The sequence below is a fragment of the Poromitra crassiceps genome (genome assembly GCF_964638095.1).
Source record: "Poromitra crassiceps genome assembly, chromosome: 10".
Lineage (NCBI taxonomy): Eukaryota > Metazoa > Chordata > Actinopteri > Beryciformes > Melamphaidae > Poromitra > Poromitra crassiceps.
The window spans coordinates 10,208,739-10,230,987 of NC_139631.1; the positions used below are offsets into that span (position 1 = coordinate 10,208,739).

The 22,249-nt window shown below is 42.0% G+C and overlaps 2 protein-coding genes across 2 annotated transcripts; both read left to right on the forward strand.

Moving 5' to 3' along the window:
- Nucleotides 1-487: 487 nt before the first annotated feature.
- Nucleotides 488-14,095, forward strand: LOC310784246 (transitional endoplasmic reticulum ATPase-like; the record flags this gene model as incomplete). The annotated part of the gene is made up of 10 exons (XM_083645265.1): nucleotides 488-505; nucleotides 2,847-2,978; nucleotides 8,663-8,765; nucleotides 9,016-9,143; nucleotides 10,455-10,590; nucleotides 11,841-11,953; nucleotides 12,241-12,405; nucleotides 12,525-12,647; nucleotides 12,761-12,970; nucleotides 13,164-14,095. 10 exons carry the CDS (start codon nucleotides 488-490, stop codon nucleotides 13,440-13,442), a joined length of 1,407 nt encoding a protein of 468 aa, XP_083501391.1. The 3' UTR covers nucleotides 13,443-14,095.
- A 1,741-nt stretch (nucleotides 14,096-15,836) lies between these two features.
- Nucleotides 15,837-21,931, forward strand: bri3bp (bri3 binding protein; the record flags this gene model as incomplete). The annotated part of the gene is made up of 3 exons (XM_083643999.1): nucleotides 15,837-16,101; nucleotides 20,998-21,100; nucleotides 21,510-21,931. Exons 1-3 carry the CDS (start codon nucleotides 15,919-15,921, stop codon nucleotides 21,929-21,931), a joined length of 708 nt encoding a protein of 235 aa, XP_083500125.1. The 5' UTR covers nucleotides 15,837-15,918.
- Nucleotides 21,932-22,249: the final 318 nt, after the last annotated feature.

Sequence of the window (22,249 nt, forward strand, 5' to 3'; positions counted from 1 at the left end):
AGGCATATGCGGTTAAGCCATCATTTGCTTCTTTGATCAACGAATGGAAATTTGAATGGGAGAGAAGGAGAGTTGTATCATCAGCAAACATTATTGGAGAAAGTAAATTTGAGGCATTAAACATATCATTAATATAAATAAGAAAAAGCAAAGGCCCCAAGATTGATCCTTGAGGCACCCCACAGAGCAGTTCAGCTTTATCCGAAAAGCATCCATTTACATAAACATACTGAGTTCTATTGGAAATGTAACTTTTCAACCATTTGTGAGTGACATCATGAAAACCATATTTGTACAATTTATCCAGTAAAATAGCATGATTAACAGTATCGAAAGCTTTTGAGAAATCAATGAATATACTACAGCAGAATTCGTTATTTTCAAGTGCAGAGGTTACTTTGTCAATTAGGTGAAGCAGAGCCATATAAGTGGAATGATTTTTTCTGAAACCGTACTGGTGTTTATAGAGAATAGAATTGGAGTCTAAATGATAGAGGATCCGTTTGTAAACAATTTTTTCTAAAATTTTTGAAAAACATGGTAAAATAGATATAGGTCTATAGTTGTTGAAGCTGGATGGATCATCTGATTTGAATAATGGGATAACTTTGGCAACTTTTAGGTCATTTGGCACGATGCCTGTTTTTAATGACAGAGAGAGAATGTGGACAAGGGGCTGCAAAATGGACTCCTTCACCTGTTTGACGAGAAAAGCAGAGATTTTGTCATGACCTGCAGACGACATTTTTAGTTCATCAATCAAGTCACTTATTTCTTGGGTGTCTGGGGGCTCGAAAGAAGAAAAAGGAGGCAAATCTCTTGAGATGAAATCAAGTGGATTACCTTGACAAGCAGGAATTTTGTTTGCTAGTTTGCTCCCAATGTTCACAAAAAACTCATTGAATTTTTGAGCAATATCAAATGGATTGTTAAAGGAGGTTTTGCCTTCCAGAAAGACTGGGGGTAGCTCTGACGAGGCTTTTTTTCTTTGCAATAACTGATTTATTACTTTCCAGGTTGTTCTACTGTCATTTGAGCACCTTAGGTTAGGTTAGACCACCCAAAGCTGTTTTTATTTTACTGTACATCACAGAACATGGCGCTAATAGATCCATCCACATACTGTACTGTTTAATGTTGGCATTTGAGATAATACTATTGTAACAAACTATATCCAGGATGCACATTGCACATGCAACATTACTAATCTGATTAAGATGACATATTTGGGTGACGTAACATCAAATTGCTGTAGTGGCCTGTTGTAAAGCTAGAGCAAATTATCTGGTGTCATCTGAATGGAAGAATTACTAAATTTGAATATGAAAAAATGCTGGTATAATAAACTTTGATTATCAGTCCTTTTCATCAAATTAGTAGCTATAATTGGGAGTGATGGTGTTACAGTAGGCTACTGGTGGAAGTACACGGTAACAATCTGGTCCTCTGGTAGCAAGGACATTCTTTTTTGGCCCTCTCCATCATCAAAGTTGGCCATCCCTGCTATAGGTGCTTGTCTACAAACTGTATGATAGCGCTGTCATCATTAGGTGAACGGGAAAAAAACGCAAAGTGAACTTGCTTGATTAAACCAATGCTGTGTGGTGACTAGAATAAATGGCAGCCATCACTGAATGTATTACATTCTATCTGCCATCTAGTGGGAATTATATGTCATTGCAACATAGCTACAGGTCTCCCTCCCTGGCCTTTAAAATGTGATATAGAGGGTATGCACGTGATGTCACAGAGGCAGAAGTCACTGTGGGGTCACGCCCACTGAGTCACAGCAAGACTGAGCTTGAATGCAGTAATCAGCCTAGATAACTGACACCTGCTGCTCAGGGAGGAACTTGACACTCAATTTGACACTCATTCCTGATTGAGAGGGGCGTGTTCCAGTGGGTGTGCATACCCTCTATTGATCACACTATTCCCCTTGTGGAAATTCCCACCGACAGAGGGATAACGTCCTGGACTAGATGGGTAGAATAAACTTGGCGAAGTGTTAAGACAGATAACATCATGGACTAGATGGGTAGACTAAACTTGGTTAAGTGTTAAGACAGATGTTTACATTCCCAACAATGCCTATGTCAGGGTTCTGCCAAGGTGCTTGAAGTGCTTGGATTTTGAGAAAAAAAATTAAAGTCCTCCTGGAATACCTTGAAACTAGCCCATTTTTTAAACAAGGTGCTTAAAAGTCATTGAATTTCAAATTAACCACATAAGACTGTCTGTCACCATTTAATATTTTGACCAAAGTTGATATTGAAAAGATCTTTAAAAAGTATTAAATGTAACTGTTTATACCTGTAGACACCCTTTTAGCACTGCACATACTCAATATTATTCACAGGATTGAGAGTAAAATTGATTTAAAGACATAATCTGTAATATAATGCAAAGTTGATGCCCCCTTTGGGGCAAATTTACATTTGAAAATGAATTATTTGCTGTCCTTGAAACTGGAAAAAATGTGTCCTTGAAAGTCATTGAATTTCATTTTGTAATGTCTGTATGAACCCTGCTATGTGTTAGTATCCCTGGTTGCATTTTTAACGGGTGGAGAAACGGTTTAACACACAGCCGACTCTGTCAACTTTGTACTTTTCGTTTTAAGGAACGTCTTAAGTTATCCCATGGGGTCAGAAGTGCCAAATCTCATCTCATACCTTGTTGGAGGTTGGCATAGGCATCAATTTGGTATGGCAAGGTATGGCAGCCACCATACCTTGGCTTCTAGCCAAATTTGAGAGAGAGAGAGGGAAGGAGAGAGATAGAGGGGAGAGATAAAGGAGAGAAATTTGAGTTTGAACATAAGCTCTGTTTGTGTGTGGCTGTAGGATGAGGACGACTCCTTGGATGAGGTCGGCTATGGTGACATAGGAGGAGTGAGAAAGCAGCTAGCTCAGATCAAAGAGATGGTGGAGCTGCCTCTCAGACGCCCTGCACTCTTCAAGGCCATTGGAGTCAAGGTAAGGCACATTTTAATCCACACAAACATGTCTGTGTGACCCTCATTGTGGAATTTAATTCATTTGTCTTACAAATGCTTTTTTATATGCTCATAGCATTAATGCAGCGTTGAAGTTAGAGATGAAACGATATGAAAAGTTCATCTCACGATTTTAGTGATGAAAATTATCACGTTATCAGTATTATCACGGTATCATCATCATCATCATCATCATCATCATTAGATTAATATTTCATCACATGGTGAGTACCTGAGTCACAACATGTACATAGAGCTTTTTGGCTCTGTTAGAAATGTGCGTTTTTGGTGACTTTGAACGGCTGTACCAAATCCAATAGTAACTAACAACTGTAGCTCACTGTATAATGTACAGAGAGTGACGTAAAGGTATTGTGTATCATGGTTATGTATGGAAGGATATCGCAAATGGGTGTATCCCTTTAAGGGACACACACACACACACACCCGTGCGCATGTAAACTTAAGGGCAATAACATTTTGTGAGCAACACACACACACACCCGCGCGTGCCAATAGAGCAGGCGAGGCCACGCAGCAGCCGAGCTGCCGACGAGCTGTGTATGTGAGCTGCAGGGCCAGCTCGGCGAACTGCCGGGCGAGGCCGCCCCCGCAGCGGGCGAGCCTAGGAATTGAGCGCGCGAGATGCCTAGTTGTTAAAATGTGCTGAAAACATTCAAAAAGCACTAATACACTCACAGAAATCATTTCACCAAGTTTTATATTGAAAACTCAGACCCAAAAAGGATTGATACATTAATTGAAATCATTTCTCCTGTGGCTGTGCGTCTGCATCTGGGAGACGGTTGCCAACTTTGGTTGATGATGGACTATTTACCATGTTTACGGTTATCGTAAAGAATTCTATCACGTTATCGTAAGGAATTTTATCACGGTTATCATTAAAACCGTTTATCGTTTCATCCCTAGTTGAAGTTATAAATTAAGTTAAGTTATCCTTTATCCCCATGGGGAAATTCATCCTCTGCATTTTACCCATCCTGTACTAGGAACCTTCCTAGAACTAGGAGCAGTGGGCAGCCGCAGTGCAGCGCCCAGGGACAGAGATGCTCACAAGTCATTTTTTGCAAGTCCAAGTCTCAAGTCTTTGGTCACAAGTCCAAGTAAAGTCTCAAGTCTTTAAGGGGCAAGTCCAAGTCAAATCTCAAGTCCCTATGGATAAGCATTCTATCATCTGCTGCATACCATCTGGTCTACTTAGTCAAGTCAAGTCAAAGTCAAATTTTATTTATATAGCACCTTTCATACACAAAGGCAATTCAAGGTGCTTTACAAAAAAATAATCGAAAAAACAAGCAGCAAAGCAATGCACATATAAAAAACACATAAAAAACACAGCCGACAGTTTTAGTTAAAATATATACTCAAATTAACAAACATGAAACATTATTTCTGTTTTAAATAAGTTACAAGGCATTCTTCAGTATTATTATTACATGCACAGTCCATTTGTTGGAAATGTACAGGAATCTTTTTTTTAAATTACAGGCCGAGAGAGGCAGTAGTTTAGTAGCAGTTAAAAGCAAGAGTAAACATAAAGGTCTTTAGCTTGGATTTAAAAATAGGCAGAGTAGGGGCAGATCAATGTGTTCAGGGAGTTTGTTCCAGTTATGAGAGGCATAGTGGGAGAACGCGGCTTCACCATGTTTTGATTTGGTCCTCGGGACAATTAGTAGACCAGTGCCTGAAGATCTCAGGGATCTGGATGGTTCATAGTGTAGAAGCATTTCAGAGATGTAGTGTGGGCCTGACCCGTTGAGAGATTTGTAAACTATTAGCAGAATTTTAAAGTCTATTCTAAGATTTACTGGCAGCCAATGCAGGGATTTGAGAACTGGTGTAATGTGTTCAGCTTTCTTGGTTCTTGTTAGAACTCTAGCAGCCGCATTCTGAATGAGCTGTAGTTGTTTAATAGCTTTTTTGGGAAGACCATTGAAAAGACTGTTGCAGTAGTCTAGCCTGCTAGAAATGAAAGCATGAATTAGTTTTTCAAGATCTTGTTTGGACATATAGCCTCTAATCCTTGCTATATTTTTTAGATGATAGAAGGCAGATTTTCTTATAAGCTTGATGTGGGAGTTGAAATTTAGATCAGAGTCAATAATAATGCCAAGATTTTTTACCTGGTCCTTTGGCTTCAAAGATAGGGATTCGAGGTGAGCAGTAACTTTGAGCCTATCTTCTTTTTTGCCGAAGACAATTATCTCTGTTTTGTCTTTATTAAGTTGGAGAAAATTCTGGCACATCCAATCATTAATTTGCGCAAGGCACTGACACAGTGTCTCTATGGGGGCATAGTCATCCGATGAGAGGGCTATGTAGAGTTGGGTGTCATCTGCATAGCTATGATAAGCTATTTTGTTTTTTTGCATAATTAGGCCCAGAGAGAGCATATAAAGGTTAAACAGGACAGGACCTAAAATTGATCCTTGGGGTACCCCACATGTCATTTTGGTTTGTTCAGATGTGTAGTTGCCAATGGAGACAAAGTAGTTCCTGTCTTGCAGATAAGATCTGAACCACTCTAGGACCGTGCCGGAAAGCCCGACCCAGTTTTCCAGTCTGTCCAATAGAATTTCGTGGTCAACCGTATCAAAGGCAGCGCTGAGGTCTAGTAACATTAAGATTGAGATTTTACCTGAATCAGTGTTCATTCGGATGTCATTTATAACTCTGATAAGCGCAGTTTCGGTGCTATGATGGGGTCGGAAGCCTGATTGGAAGGGATCTAGGAGATCATTGGAGGATAGAAAGGTATTGAGTTGTTGGTAGACAGTTTTTTCGAGTATTTTGCTAATAAAGGGAAGATTTGATATTGGTCTGTAATTGCTGATTATAGAGGGGTCGAGGCTACGCTTCTTTAGCAAGGGCTTAACAACTGCAGTTTTTAGAGATTTTGGGAAAATGCCTGTAAGAAGAGAGGTATTAATTATCTTCAGTATGTCGGTCGCCAGGCAACTGTAGACATTTTTTAGAAAGCTTGTTGGCAGGGTGTCTAGGCAACACGATGAGGATTTAAGGCCTCGTATCGTTTCTTCTAGTTTCTTGTGGTCAATGACATTGAACTGAGTCATGTTAATTAAGCACCTATTCTGTGGGTGCGGCGGAGCCACATTTGTTCTTGATGTGGAAATAGTTAGTCTGATATTTATAATTTTATCCCTAAAGAAGGTCGCAAATTCATTGCATTTGACATTGGATAGAAGATCAGGGGCAATTTGTGGGGGGGGGTTTGTCAGCCTGTCAACAGTGGCAAAAAGAGTGCGAGCATCATTGGTGTTTTTGCTGATAATGTCGGAGAAGAATTTTCTGGAATTTTTTAGTTCCTGGTTGTAGGAGTGAAGACTATTTTTATAGATGTCATAATCGATGTGAAGTTTAGTTTTCCGCCATTTGCGCTCGGCTTTCCTACAATCTCTTTTTTTGTTATTTACAGAGGGAGCGTTTCTCCATGGTGCTTTTTTCTTACCGGAGATTAGTTTAGATCTAATGGGAGCTACAGCATCAATAGCCTTTAGGGTTTTAGAATTGAAGTTATCTAGGAGATCATTGACAGAGGCTGAGGAGAGGGAAGGGGCCAGCGAGAAAGCCTCCATGAACCGTGTGCTAGTGCTCTCGTTGATGTGACGCTTTTTGATGGTTTTTGACCGAGTAAGAGCGATAGGGGTGACCTTGAGTTCAAGAAAGATACAGAGATGGTCGGACAGAGCAACATCACTAGCTGAAAGAAACGATGACTCAAAGCCCTTGGTGATAAATAAGTCTAGGGTATGGCCTCGATTGTGAGTGGGCCCAGAGACATGTTGTAACAGGTCAAAAGTGTCAAGGAGGTTATTCAATTCTTTGGCATTATTATCATTGGGGTTGTCAATATGAATATTAAAATCTCCTGCAATAGTTAAACAGTCGTGTTCTATGGAGATTATAGAAAGGAGTTCTGAAAATTCATCAAAAAAACTACTAGAGTACTTAGGTGGTCTGTATATAATCAGTAGTAAAATAGAGGGAGAGCACTTCAGAACAGCGGCCAGATATTCAAACGATGAAAAGTCGCTAAACGATACCTGCTTACATTGAAAAACATCAGAGAAAATAATAGCTACTCCTCCCCCCTTCTTACCGACTCTGGGGGCGTCAATGTAGTTAAAGTTAGGTGGGGCTGACTCATTAAGAACATATTCCCTGTTGTTTAGATCAAGCCAGGTCTCTGTGAGGAACATGAGGTCCAGTTTATGACTCGTAATCAGATCGTTTATTAGAAGCGACTTGCTTACAAGTGACCTAATATTTAGCAGTGCAGCCTTGATACTTGCATTGCTGGGTTGATTTTGTAAATGCTTTTCAGAGTGTCCCTGGAGAACAGATACTAGGCTTGGTCCTGGAACAGGACGTGCTGAGAGATAATCTTTGTTTGTTCTGTAGCTAATCAGGGTGGGGATAGCTAGACATTTGATCGTTTCATGATGCTAGAACACTGTATAGCTAAAACTAAGGAATTCAAACCATGTACTGTATTATCCTCACTCCTTTATCTATTAAGCCCAATTTATGCATTGTCTGCCGACACTTTTGAAACGGTCGCAGACAGAAATGAGGACTTGAGTCGACACTTTCAAGTGTCGGCGAGCAGTGTCTGCTACCTGGTGAAATGTCTAGTGTCGCTGACTACGTCACGATGTGTCGCACAAGTCTGATTGGCTATATAGACGGCAAAAAAAAAACGCGCTTGACTTCCTTGTTTTGGTTTTCACTCGATTGAAATGAATGAACATGTCCCCGCTATTTTTATCAGCCTGTCCTTGATGTATGACTTCGTGAAAATCACAAAGAACATTGTGACCAATTTCCCAGAGAGAGAGGATGTGAGTTGTGTGTCATTTATATGCGGCTGCAGCCAAGTACGTTACATCTTGCCTCCGAGGTGGTTTCACTGTGCTTTCCCTCTCTTCTCTTGGCTGTCTGCTTATAGCGTTCGAGTCGAGTGTCACGTGACCGTTGAACCGAGGCGAACATTCACTGAAGTATAAATGCAACACCATGAGCGACACTTTCTTTTTCGTCTGCGACCATGTGCTGAGTATAAATTAAGCTTTAAAATAAAGTAGCAGCAATGATTAGAGATGACATTCGTAGACATGTCCTTAATGTTAATAGACCAAAAAAATAAAAAATAAAATAAAGAAAAATAAAGATTGTTCACAAGTCCCAAACCTTCAAGTCCAAGTCAAGTCTCACGTCTTTAAGAACAAGTCTCAAGTCAACTCTCAAGTCACTGTGTGTGTGTGTGTGTGTGACTTAAGTGCGACTGAAGTCCAAGTCTCAAGTCCAAGTCCCAATCCCTGCCCAGGGACCAACTCCAGTTCTTTTGCCAGTGCCTTGGTCAGGGGCACTGACAGGAGTATTAACCCTAACATACATGTCTTTGATGGTTGGAGGAAACTGGAGCACCCGGAGAAAACCCACATGAACACGGGGAGAACATGCAAACTCCATACAGAAAGGACCTGGGAGGGGCCGGGGTTCGAACCCGGGACCTTCTTGCTGTGAGGCAACAGTGCTAACCACTGACCCACCGAATGTATCAGTGCTGATTTTTAAAATATACGTGAAAATGACATGTTTTAAAATTTCCCCTCTCCATAGCCCCCACGTGGAATCCTGCTGTATGGACCCCGTGGAACAGGAAAGACATTGATTGCCCGAGCCGTGGCCAATGAAACTGGATCAGCCTTCTACCTTATCCACGGTGTGAACAACTGCAGATTTATCTTTGTCCCACACACCTCATTACCCTGTTACTGGGCTTTTAGGCTTGGTTAAAAAGTTAGAATAAAATAGGCTTGGTTAATAAACAGATGATCTGAATCTCTTGAATCAAATGCCTCTTGGATATACTGCCTGCATTTTTTTTGCTGTTTTTTGTCCCCTTCCCTGTATCAGTTTAGTGTACGGTATTGTATCTTAATGAAAACAAAATGTCTCATCCTCTGTTCCAGGCCCTGAGATCATTAGTAACTTGGCAGGAGATAGCAACTTGAGAAAGGCCTTTGAAGACGCAGAGAACAATGCTCCTGCCATCATCTTCATTGATGAGCTTGACGTTATTGCTCCGAAGAGAGAGCTGGTGAGTAGAGAGGGAGAGGAACTAAATGGATAGAATAGTTCTTGGAAAGTGTAGAAATGTGTGGTGAAAAACTGACAATACATTCCCAAGTCTAGGAAAGTTTGGAAATTGTACAGAATGTGTGATCTTCATGCGTTTGTCAGGGGGTTCCCCAAATTTGTGTACCCAGCCAGATGGGGAAAGGTGGCTAATGTTTGTGATGGCAAGATGCATTTTTCCGCTGATGCATTTTTACCATATTAATAAATGAACCTTAAACATTTTATGAAAGCATGAAGATAACAAAACAAAACAAAATACAGGACCAATGCTCAATTGAAAAATTAATTTGTGTTTTTAATTGTGAATTTATTTTCTCTAGTCAGTGCAGAAGAAATACATCATATGAAAGAAAAATGATATTACAAATAGTAATAACTATAATACCAAAGTGCATATTGTAGTCTTCTCAGAGCAAGACTGGATCTCTCTCTCCTGAGTACTACTGCACTCACAGAACTGAGATCCAATAATGATGATGGAAACAAATCAGTTTAAATCATGATTTTATGTAGTCATGGTAAAGGAGCCTCTAAAAAGCTAAGGTCTTGTATTTAGCGATAAACAGTAGTTTCAGCTGAACACTTCAGTTGAGACCGTCATTACCATGGCAAATGTTAGCTGCCTGTTGTGCAGAGGTTTGTCATCAATCGCTGTTATTGTCATCTAAAAAAAACACACCAACAACAACCTCAGGAATCCCCTCCCTTGCAACTTCACACACAGTTCAGTTATTAAGGAGAGTGACAACCACATTCTATAATCAAACTCATTACCTGAACAGTTCAGGTAATGATGCTGAATTTGAGAGTGGATTTGGTTCATCCGTGTAGTGTGAACCAGAACAGGACTTGACAGCTGGTTGGTACGTGATGTTAAGGCTCAACACTCATTATCTAACATTATCATCCTTAATTTGAAAGAGACAAATGTTAAAAGTGTTGTGAAAAATTCTAAATTTTTCTATCGACTCTGTTTCCTCAACATTGTGGTTGTTCCAGTTCTGCAGCATTTGGCCCAAATGTTGCAGTTAAATTATCAAGTTCCTGCGATGGAAAAAGAGAATAGGACACTGAGAGTGGCAGTTTATTCAGATCTTATGGATAAACTGATGCCTCTGGTTACTGGTGTCAAATAAACTGAAAATGCAGCCAGAACGGAACGGAACAAAAGCAATCGTTCCCAGTGAGAATGCACCCTTACATTCTGTATGCTTGATAGAATGTTGAATGTGAATTCTACAGTAACTCGGTTTCATGTTTGTCTTTGTAGATTCATGGAAAGGTGGAGAGGCGTATCATGTCTCAGCTCCTGACTCTTATGGATGGGCTGAAAGGGAGAGCTCATGTCATCGTAATGGCTGCGACCAACAGACCCAACAGCATTGACCCAGCTCTGAGGAGATTTGGTAAATTATTATTTTTTAAGATTTTTTGGGGGGCATTTTTTGCCTTTATTTAGATAGGACAGCAGGCAGACAGGAAAGGTGGGGAGAGAGAGGGGGTGACATGCGGCAAAGGACCTCGGGCTGGACCCGAACCCGCGTCGGCGCCACAAATTACCAATCCCCCGCCGCAAACGCGCCACCAGGTGAGCTACCTGGATGCACAGATTTGGTAAATTATTGATGGTTAAATTTATTTATTATTTGTTTAGATACTACAGTGATCGAGAAGTGTAGGAGATTTCAATGCAAAATTTTTGCATCAGTATTTGTGGCTAACATTACTGCTGTACAGATCTGGCTCAACATGTTACACCACAGATGCACTAATGTGAACACAAAATCAGTCACAATGATTACTCATTTACTGTATATGCAGTTACATTGGACCATTGAAGAAAAGGAGATTATTTTTTAAATGCAGTGGTTTCAAAATCTGGGTGGATCTAGGATGGCTATGAGGTCGTGAAATGGCCTTCAAATATATCCCTTCTCCACAATTGCTTGGAGCCAAATTTGAGGGGTTCTCTCCATGGAGAGGTGTATCTCAAACACCACCCAAGAAGATACCTGTCACCAGATATTAAGGCTGGGTGATGGGACAAATATGTAGTGCATATACTTGGTAATAGTTTTCACTCTCCTGTTATTTCCTCAGGTACATTATATTATACTTGTGCTGTTCATGTCAGCTGCGTCGAGTCACATTGCTCGCCAGCTGCGGCGCATACGGTGCGGGCTTTGACGCTGTAGCATGTTTAACATTTTGTTTGTTATATTGGACCTAACTTACGTTATGGAGAAGCCTGTCTGCCTGTCTCTTCGTCCATATATCTCTCCTTGTGTTTTTTTGCTTACGGCTGCTACACACCAGCACGACGATATTCGCTTGTAGTCGCGTCGCCCTGCTCCGCTGGTCACATGGTGCTTCAGCTTGATTGGCTGTCTTGCTGTTTTTCTGTTTTGAATTGTTCAATTTTGAATTTGGCCCCTCCTCCTGTCGCTGTCATCCGCCGCCAGGTATCCCAGCATCCTTTGGAATTATTTAATTGTTACGAAGACATGATGAACGTCATTGAACTATCCTTTGGAAGGCGATGACAGCAGCATCTAATACAAAATGAATACCAACCCGGTTGCCAAACTGGCAAGTTAGTGTTGAGCCCTGTTCTGTTTCAGTGGCTCTAATAAACACATTTAATTTTATTTCCCAGGGCGTTTTGATAGGGAAGTGGACATTGGCATTCCTGATGCCACTGGCAGATTGGATATACTACAGATTCACACTAAGAACATGAAGCTGGCTGATGATGTTGACCTGGAACAGGTTTGTAGCAGGGTGACGCTGTTATTGCAAGTAGCCGTCTTGAACCATAATTTGGGGGCATCACAATCTGAGTGATTTCCACTAAAGCTAAACCAGAAATTGACTATAATTGTGTACCACAAATTTGTGTGTAAAACACTTAGAGAAAATATAAAGCAGCATGGAGTTGCATCATTACAGTAGCAGTGTTCATGGTTATAGTTAATGAAGATGTTTTGCATAGGAACCTATTCAGGAATTGCTGTGTCAGAAGAAGTACTAAGTCTTAACAATATCTATGTATCTAGGTGGCCAATGAGACCCATGGGCACGTGGGTGCCGATCTGGCTGCTCTGTGCTCTGAGGCCGCCCTACAGGCCATCAGAAAGAAGATGGACCTGATCGACCTTGAGGATGAGACCATCGATGCTGAAGTCATGAACTCCCTGGCTGTCACCATGGACGACTTCAAGGTGAGAACAGCACATACAGCCTTTGTTGTGGGATGAATGTAAATTTTCTAGTCCTATTCAGTTATTTGACGTGGCCCGTTTAGCTCTCCCTAACACACTCACATGCCCACTGTCTCCAGTGGGCCCTGAGCCAGAGCAACCCATTAGCTCCGAGGGAGACTGTGGTTGAGGTTCCCAATGTCACCTGGGAGGACATCGAAGGTCTGGATGATGTCAAGAGGGAGCTGCAGGAGTTGGTGCAGGTAGGAACCTCCTCACAGAAGAGAGATCAGCTGTACCAGAAACTGGTGTAACACACTGTAAGTAGAATGTTCTCTCTATGTTAATCCGCCCCCCCCCTCTTCTTTAATTTCAGTATCCACAGAAGTACCCAGACAAATTCCTGAAGTTCGGCATGACCCCATCCAAGGGTGTGCTGTTTTATGGTCCCCCTGGTTGTTCTAAGACACTGCTGGCCAAGGCCATGGCCAATGAGCGCCTGGCCAATTTCATCTCCATCAAAGGACCTGAGCTGCTCACCATGTGGTTTGAGTCTGAGAACAATGTCAGAGAGATCTTTGACAAGGTGAGAATGATGGCAAGTGCTCCTGTAGCAACCATAGTTGTGAATATATTGTGGATTACATTTAATATTGTCATATTGGGAACAACCAAATGGTGTTTATGCACTTAATGTTCTCAACTGCTTTCACATTACAGAATGTATTCCAACATCCTGTTTTGTACAACAGTTTTCTTTGTCCATGTTGCGTATCCAGGCTCGTCGGGCAGCCCCATGCGTTCTTTTCTTTGATGAGCTGGATTCCATAGCCAAGGCCTGTGGTGGCAACGTGGGAGATGGCAGTGGTGCAGCCGACCGTGTCATCAACCAAATCTTGACCGAGATGGATGGAATGTCCAGCAAAAAGAACATCTTCATCATCGGAGCTGCTGCAAACCGAGCAGAAATCAACCCTGCCATCTTGAGACCCGGCCGTCTTGACCAGCTCATCTATGTCCCCTCCTGTACTGCTCCAGGTGCTTGTCTCAGCCGATAAGGCGGTTAGCAGGAATCCGCTTATAGTGATCACGGTTATAGTGATCAACAGCTTATAGTGATCAAAAAGCTTGGTCCCGAATCATTCCTATACACATGCTGTTTAAATACTCCTTTTTTTAAACTACAGTAATTTTATAATTTTTTACTTAAAAACTGCCAAAGATGAGCCAACGAGATACAGCAACGATAATCTGTGCATGTCTGTCTGTATATGGAGAGATCGTGGCATCTCTGTCTGTGGAGAGATGGCGACGTCTCTGTCTATACGGGAACACAGTGTTTGAAACATCTGGAGTCCTAACTTACTGTATGGATTTTTAAAGTAAATAACATTCCTTTACTTTATATGTACTGTATTCATGTACGGTAATACATAATACAAATGTCAATTAGATGGTAATCTGCACGAGAAATAAAGAAAAAGAAAAAGATCGCTTATAATGGTCATCCGCTTATAGTGATCAATTTGACCCGTCCCAAGGTGATCACTATAAGAGTGCACTGTATAATGTTTACATTTTTCAATGGATTTGAATGGAGTACTTGACTTCTCTCCCTTTCTGTAAGTCTTTGATTTAAGCCTTATATATACACCAGGCCGTTATTGAAAATAAGAATTTGTTCTTAATTAACTTGCCTGTTTAAATAAAGGTTGATGATACACAATATAAACAATAAAACAATATACAAAAAAACAATATATTTTATATGCATTTTTGGTGAAGGGAAAGATGCAATGGAAAACAAAATGTCTTACATTGTTGGGAACAACCAAATGGCGCAGAAAGCGGTAGCATTGTTGGAAGTGAACACCAGGTCAATTCCTTTGTACAGATTTACAGATGATCTCGAGAGGCGTTTCTGCTTTATTAGACAGTATACATGTACAGTGGAAAGTGACAGGAGAGATTGGCGAGGAGTGGGGATAACACATGGCATGTCCGTGTGGCCAGGTCTTGCTGGAAAAAGAGATCATTGATCTCAAGTGACTGGTGAAATAAATAAATAATTCTCAGCAGCATTATAAGGATCAGACACTAAGGAATACAGTTTTTAGGAAATTGGCCCGTTGGTCAACTTACCTGTTAAAGCAGGACTAAACCCCAGCTTTTAACCAATATATATGGTTTTTGGGGTGGTATGTGAAGGATTCTGGTCAAAATCTCCACATTTGAGACCAATCTGTTACAATTTTACAAACTAATGTTAGCGGCTAGCTAGTTATGTTACATGGCAGTAAAGCGCCACTGAATGACCAAATTGATATAACTTTTAACCATTTCGAGTAACACTGTTTCCATACGGATCACCAGCGTTAGTTTGTTGTTTATAACGTGGCTATATTAATAACGTTCTCTATCTATGATATCTATCTGATACACTGAAAATACTGGGAGGCGGGCCATAGCGTCTTATTCGATGATTTGTTTTTATATACGGTATATGCTTTTTTTAAAAATAGTGGTTAATGGCAATTAAAGTAACCATTGATGTATACTAGCTTCAACCTGTCGACTATTAGAACAACTGTAGGCAGAGTAGAGGTTTCTGGGACAACTTCACCTACTTCCAAGTTTGCATGGAGAAAGGAAAGGTCTCAAGAGGTCAGAAACTCCAGCAACACTTGTAGTAAAGAGAACAACTTTAATTAGACCAATGCGTTTCGGCTTGTCGCCTTCATCAGGGACTGTTGTCTGCAGAGCAGAGGTCCATGTAGAAAGTAAGAAGATTTGCGATGTTAGGCATTCTCCCAAAAAACTTGGGGAGATTGGGCAAACCTTCAAAACCTTCCTTACAAACATTTATTTTATGATAGAGAGATCAGGGGGAACGGAGATGCTGCCTACTTACCACTGGAGGGCAGCAGCAAGCTTGAGATGCGTCTAGCCTGCCTCAAATTAATATGAAGAAAATTGTTGCCTTCCAGTGTTATCGGGAAAACTTGCAATTCCGAATGATCGCATTATGAGACATTTGAAAGACCTAAATAAAAGTGGTAAATAGAGCTGCAAAGTCAAAGAATCTGGAAGCCGTATCAACAGTACTGATGGTAAAGTAATGTAGGCTATGTTATATTTTATTGTTTAGCGTTCTGTGTAAATAGTGTTGATGTAGCTTGTAGCTACTACTATGTTCCCATTTTCGCACCTTGTTCAACTTTGAGCTGTTTTAGCACATGTATGTGTATACATAGGCTACTGTAGTAGGCTACTCTAGCCTTTTATTAGTAAATTAAACATAAATTACTTGGCTCAGTGTATTTTGTTATTTGGACCAAAATGGGTTTACGATGCTTGATTGCACGAGGAGCACTTGAACTCAGCACCACCAGCGCTCCCCCCATCATCACCAGCCAGCTCCACTGTCATCCTTCGCTGAGGTGTCCCTTTCGGGCAGCTAAACTGTTTAACCTGCATTTGACTGGGGCCATTTGGACACACATTTCTTCTAGACTGCTCGGGGCCTCTGACGCTATGCGGGGAATCAGGATTATCGTGGTTTTCCTGGTGCTTTTCGCCTCTCTGCTGTGTGCAGCCGAGGCGGCCAGGAGCAGGAAGGACTCCAGCAACCAGAACAGCTTCCGACGGGCGGCCAATGGCATCTACCAGACTCTGAGCAATGTGTTTGGAGAGGACAGCATCAGAGGCTTGTACAAGGTGAGGAGGTCACTATCCGTCGAGGTGATGATAGACCCAGCAGCTTGGAAGTCCATTGAGTCGCCCTCCCATCCCGCAGCAGCATGGGGGAACAGGGAAGAAGAAGCGCGCCCTGCCCTGGCAACGGTTGCCATTTTGAAAAATTATCCATTTACCCTGATCCAACCACAGCAGATGTCAGCTTATGTTGCGCTGCTGTAAACACACTAATGAAGTATGTGCTTAATGCATTATGACTTGAATCCAATTATGTTATGCTGCAGCAACAACGCTCTGTAGCCAGCCTGTCTGTCAGCAGAGTAGTGCATAGAGATCATGGCACATTTGGTTTGATCTAATGTCACCTGTCTCCTGCTGCACAAATGGCACAGCCCCATTGGCCCAGGCACTATAACAGCCGTTTCTTTTTGTCGGGTTTCAACCAGGGTTCAAACCCATAATCGTATTATAATTTGAGAAGTGTCCGTGAGTGAGTGAGCAGAATGTTGTCGGTGTGCCGTTTTACGTGGATCGGGCTGAAACTTTCAGGGGTTGTAAAGAGCACAAGTGGGGTGCCCTGACTATCACTTAATAATGATGTGATATGTCATCAGTGATGTCATCCTGCGTGGGACGCCTGGCTGAGGCTAATAAGTTTAGTGATGATGATGTCATGTTCCAGACCAGGGGGGGGGCTACTCACAGGGGGGTCCCCACTAGCCTAGGTAAACCCAGCCCCCACGTGACCTGCTCTCTCAGTTCCCAGTCTGAGAACAGGTCTGAGAGCAGGTCACGTGGGGGATGGGTTTACCCAGGCTAGGTCCCCACAGGTCTGCTAGTTGCTAGAAGACCTAATAGGAAGCACATTGGTAGCTATTGCATTCTTCCTGTCATTGGTCGGATTGCACTTCTGCATTTGCAAACGTGTTACCTACTCTGCATGTAGTGTGCTGCTGTCTGCAACTATACAATAATACTACTGATTCTCACTTTTTTTTAAAGTCAGGACCCCCCTAATTTAGTACAAATTAGGCCACAGACCCCCCCCCCCCCCCCTGTCCCCATTTGATGAGATTTTGTCTGTTGAACACAAATCAGAGAATGTCTTTATTGTTCGATTTAATTTGGTCCCAAATTCCATGACTATCTGCATTGCAGGTAGAGATAACGGTGAAACTAATATCAGCATAGTCATTCAACATTCTTTAATTGTGTGTTAACTTCTTATAAATTAAATATTAACGCTGAAGATAACAACGGACCCCTAGTTGTCCCCGGCCGGACCCCCACGAGGACCACTGGTCTATACTGTACATGTGTGGATATATCACTTTGTCACTCCACACTGCAGGCTTACAGTGTGAATGAGAACATGTAAAATCCAGTAGGTGTCCTTACATGGAATTTCACGAGACCTTGTAATACATCCCCAGTGTCTCTCAGCTTTTCTGTTACAGTGCAATGAGAGAGTGACAGGTGAAAAGTGTGTGAGAGAGAGTGAGGAGGGGTGTCATGCACTACTAAGCTGTGTGTGAGTGAGAGAGTTCATCTGCCAAGCCCAGGGCAGACCGAGCAGTGACAGGTCAGGGCTGCTCAGCACAGGAATTAAAGTCAGTAGGCAATGAATCTAGTATGATGAGTCTGGAGTCTGGTTCCAAAATGAAAGGACAAATAATAATACCCACTCGTACAATGTGAGTGATAGTACTTTGAAGGTTTGCTAACTGAACCTTGTGAACCTTGGTTCACAACCCTAACACTACTTAGGAAGTTTGGTACAGCCCCTGAGACAAAAGTTACACAACCTTTTTTCAGCCTATTTTAGTGATATTATAAATGGATATATATAGTGTTTTGAAATGGAATTATCCGTATACAGGCAGGCACCTGCTGAGGGCTAAAGCGAGGTCTCGTACTGATAACGGTTAAGCACAGTGACTTCCTGTCTGCAGCAAAATGAAAATGAGGTTACACACACATCATGCTCTGATAATAGCTGTAGGCCTTTCTATGGTCTGGTTTTCGAAGCAGTTAGGCCATTAGACAAAGGCTATAGGCCTACATCAAGCCATGGATACCTTTTTATTAGGGCTGTCTTATTCATCTCTGAATTTCAATAGAGCTCAACACAGTCACGTGACACCTCGGTTCCAGAAGAGTATTTCCCCGTTCATATCTTCTGCAGTGAGATTTTGATTAGACTTACCACAGGCGAGCTAGTTGTGAAATATATGTTCCTATAGAAGCCACAAATTTGTATATTATCATCCTTGTTTTTTTGTTTTTTTTTGATGTCATGGAGAAGTACTACGCTACCCACTAGGGCTGCAACTAACGATTATTTTCATTATCGATTAATCTGTCGATTATTTTCTCGATTAATCGATTAGTTGTTTGGTCTATAAAATGTCCGACAATGGTGAAAAAAAGTCGAATTCAGTGTTTCCCAAAGCCCAAGATGACGTCCTCAAATGTCTTGTGTTGTCCACAACCCAAAGATATTCAGTATCAGTTTACTGTCATAGACCAGAACAGCACATCCGGGTAATTTGCAAAACTTGAAGGCCGCGCCCCTTTTTAGGGGATAACACAAGCCACTCGCGTTGACTTCAATGTAAAATAGCAGTACCCAAAACATCTATAGAAAAATAACAGAATTCATTTCCTTTATAAATGACCCAAAGACACCATGACATGACAATATATTTCAACTCGGCCGGCCATAGAATGCGCAAGATACATCGACACGAGGTACTTGCCTTATATGAACGCTGTATCCAGTTTCCACCAGGTTACATGCATCGTCCACATTGACGGTGTCACGCCTACCCTATCGCAGACCAGTTTTTTTTTTTTTTTTTATTGTTAGTGAAACTATAACAACACAGCAACTCTTCGGCATATCTCTATCAAATTAAACCGTTTTAAATAGTTTGTTTGAAGTGGTTTCGGCTTCTTGTACCGTCGTTTACTATGGTGGGTTTCCCCTAAAAAGGGGCGCGGCCTTGGAGCTGGGCGCTTGAAGACGCGACGCAGTTCTGGTCTATGGAGGAGTAAAGAAACCAGATGGCGGCCGTTTAGATCGCTGGTCCCGCCCAGGGCCGTTCAGAGTGCTCTCCCATTGGCTGAAAGGTTCTGTCGCTCAATCATCCACTAATATCATTGGCCGGAAATGCCAGAATGGATTATGATGGCCCATAATGAACTCTTAAAATATAATATGTACACATTCTTGTACCTTTTTCCTGTCTTTCTTTTCTTCTTTTCTTCCTTTTCTTTTTTTTTTTTTTTAGCTCTGAATCAAAAGTTTTATGGTCACAATTGTCTGGATTGGTTCAAGCCTTCTATATAAGCTGATTTTTCAAAGGTGACATCACAATGTCATGTGACTGTTGTTAATCGTGATTAATCATATTTTTTATCGCAGGTTTACAATTCCATTATTTTGCATTTCAAGACAGTTTTAAAGTCCATATTATCAGTGTAAAGCAATTCTTACCAGAGTGTCTTGATTGGAAATCAACTGAACACAAAGGAAAAAAATACTTTATGATATTTTATATTATTTCTTTCAAATTAAAAGAAGTGCAAGACCCAGTTAATACAATGCCTGCTTCAAAATACATCTACAACATTGTGGTCTTGCAAGTTGCAACTATGACTTTATAGTTTTATGGTTGTATAGGCACTATGGTCTAGGAGATAACTTCAGTGCTTTGCATACTGTAATTCTGTCTATAATATTGATTTGTATAAAGTCTATCTATGCTCTCTATAACCATTCTGTTAGCAGGAATATAGTAACATAGTCCTTATTCTGTGAGATACGTTTTTGAAAGGACACTGTTCCACATTGAGAAATGTGCAGGCTTGCAATGCATGTACAAAATGTACAGCACATTTCAACATCAATAAGGTGAATTAACAACAGCAAAGTCCGCGCTGCAGTAGGGCTGGGCGATATAGCCAAAACATGTATCATATCGATATAAAATATTTCATATCAGTCGGTAGGTATCGATAATTATTTATAATTTGTAACTGACCTATTTTTAAAAAAGACGATGAGAAAAAAAGGTTGAATTTCACCACTTTGTTTTGAACCAGCTTATTGATCAAGGCACACACAGGTAATCATTTTAATGTTAACGCAACAAATTAAAAACACAAATTGAGTTTTGCAGCTGTGTCATTTGCTCTGGGATAACCCAATAGTGCGAGGTGGAGACTAAACAAACGTCCGGTCCGCCACTTAATACGTTCAGGTGGAAACGTTAGGATTTGTCTGTTAAATGATTGGCTGTTTGTGTGTCACTCGTAGCACGCTCCCATTATCAAGGGAGAAGGGACATATCGATATTGAACTATTTTCATATTGTATTGATGAAGTGTCTATTGCCGATATATATTGATTGTTTTATCGCCCAGCACTAGTCTGCAGACAGTTGCCACTCCTTTAGCAAACGCTGCTTCATAGCTTTACGTTAGTTTCATCCACAGGTCTGTGCCCATCGATTTCCACATTCTAAGATCTGTGGTTTCATTTATTTTTGTCCCTCCTCATTCATTCGCAGAGGTTCCTGGACCAAATGCTATGACATCATTATGATGTATTTTGGTCCAGGAAGTGGAAACCAGGTCCAGGAAGTTCTGTGAATGAACGGGGAGCTCTCGGTCCAGGCAAGATGGAGGAAAGTTAATCATTGTTCATTTCCATATACTACTGATTTTGTAATGATAGGTTGAAAATCAGCAAAGTGGCCCTTTAAGTTCTGTTTTCATTACAGTGTGCTGAATGATCCTTTTTATATGAATGTGCATGTAGCATGTAGCTACCTAGCTTGCTCAGAATACAGAGTGAATGTAAACCGGCTGTAAGTTAACCCCCTCGTCACCGTCCGCTCTTTTGTTCTGCAGTTCTTCTCTAAGACGACAGAGCGGTTCGTCCATGGAGTGGACTCTTTCCTCGACACCATCTGGAAGGTCTGGACAGATCTGCTGGACGTGATGGGCATCGATTGTAAGTTTTGTATTTTTAAGATTAGATTTGTGCCATTCCTTTAACCAACACTCATTCAGTCTTAACAGATGGTCGACTCGTTTGCCATCTGTTTTTTAGTTTTTTGCTTGCCTGTGTTGACCAATTCATTTCAGCTGTACAGTTCCACATGAGAAAAAGATTATTTGTTGCAGAAAGGAGTGTGCCGTAAAACATGAGCCATCGTCTCTTCTCTCCCTGCCTCCCCACTCTCTATCTGTATCTCTCTCTCTCTCTCTCTCTCTCTCTCTCTCTCTCTCTCTCTCTCTCCCTGCCTCCCCACTCTCTATCTGTATCTCTTCTCTCTCTCTCTCTCTCTCTCTCTCTCTCTCTCTCTCTCTCTCTCTCTCTCTCTCTCTCTCTCTCTCTCTCTCTCTCTCTCCCCGTGTAGCCTCCAACCTCAGCCACTACTTCAGCCCCACCTCCCTCACCAACTCCCCGGCGCGCGCCCTGCTCCTGGTCGCCGCCGTGCTCGTGGCCTATTGGTTCCTCTCCGTGTTCCTGGGGGGATTCTTCTACCTGCTGCACGTGGTCTTCGGCCGCTTCTTCTGGCTGGCGCGCGTGGCCCTCTTCGCCCTGTCCTGCCTCTACATCCTGCAGAAGTTCGAGGGCGATCCGGAGCGCGCCGTGCTGCCGCTGTGCTTCATCATGGCGGTGTACTTCATGACGGGGCCCGTGGGAGCCTACTGGCGCCGGGGAGGCGGGGCGGGCTCGCTGGAGGAGAAGATCGACCACCTGGACACTCAGATCAGGCTGCTCAACATCCGGCTGAGTCGCGTCATAGACAGCCTGGAACGCACCGGGGAGCAGTAGGTTTGGCTCGGAGTTAGGGTGTTGGGAAGTTGAGGGAGTTGGGGGGGGGGGGGGGGGGGGGGGGGGGGGGGATGTTACTATTACAGAGCCGTCTGCGTTTGGTGTCAGAAAGTTGTTTCCTCGGCAGGGCTGCAGCAACATAACCACTGGGTTTCTATGCCTCTGCTGTCAGATCTGGGGGCAAAACTAGATTGGAAATTAGTTTTCAGTATTTCAATTGCTTGAGTTCTGCTTGATTTCAGTTACCGGATAAACCTGAAAAATCTTCCGAAGCAAAGACAGTTCACTTGCAGCTTACATAAATCAAGCGAGCTACTC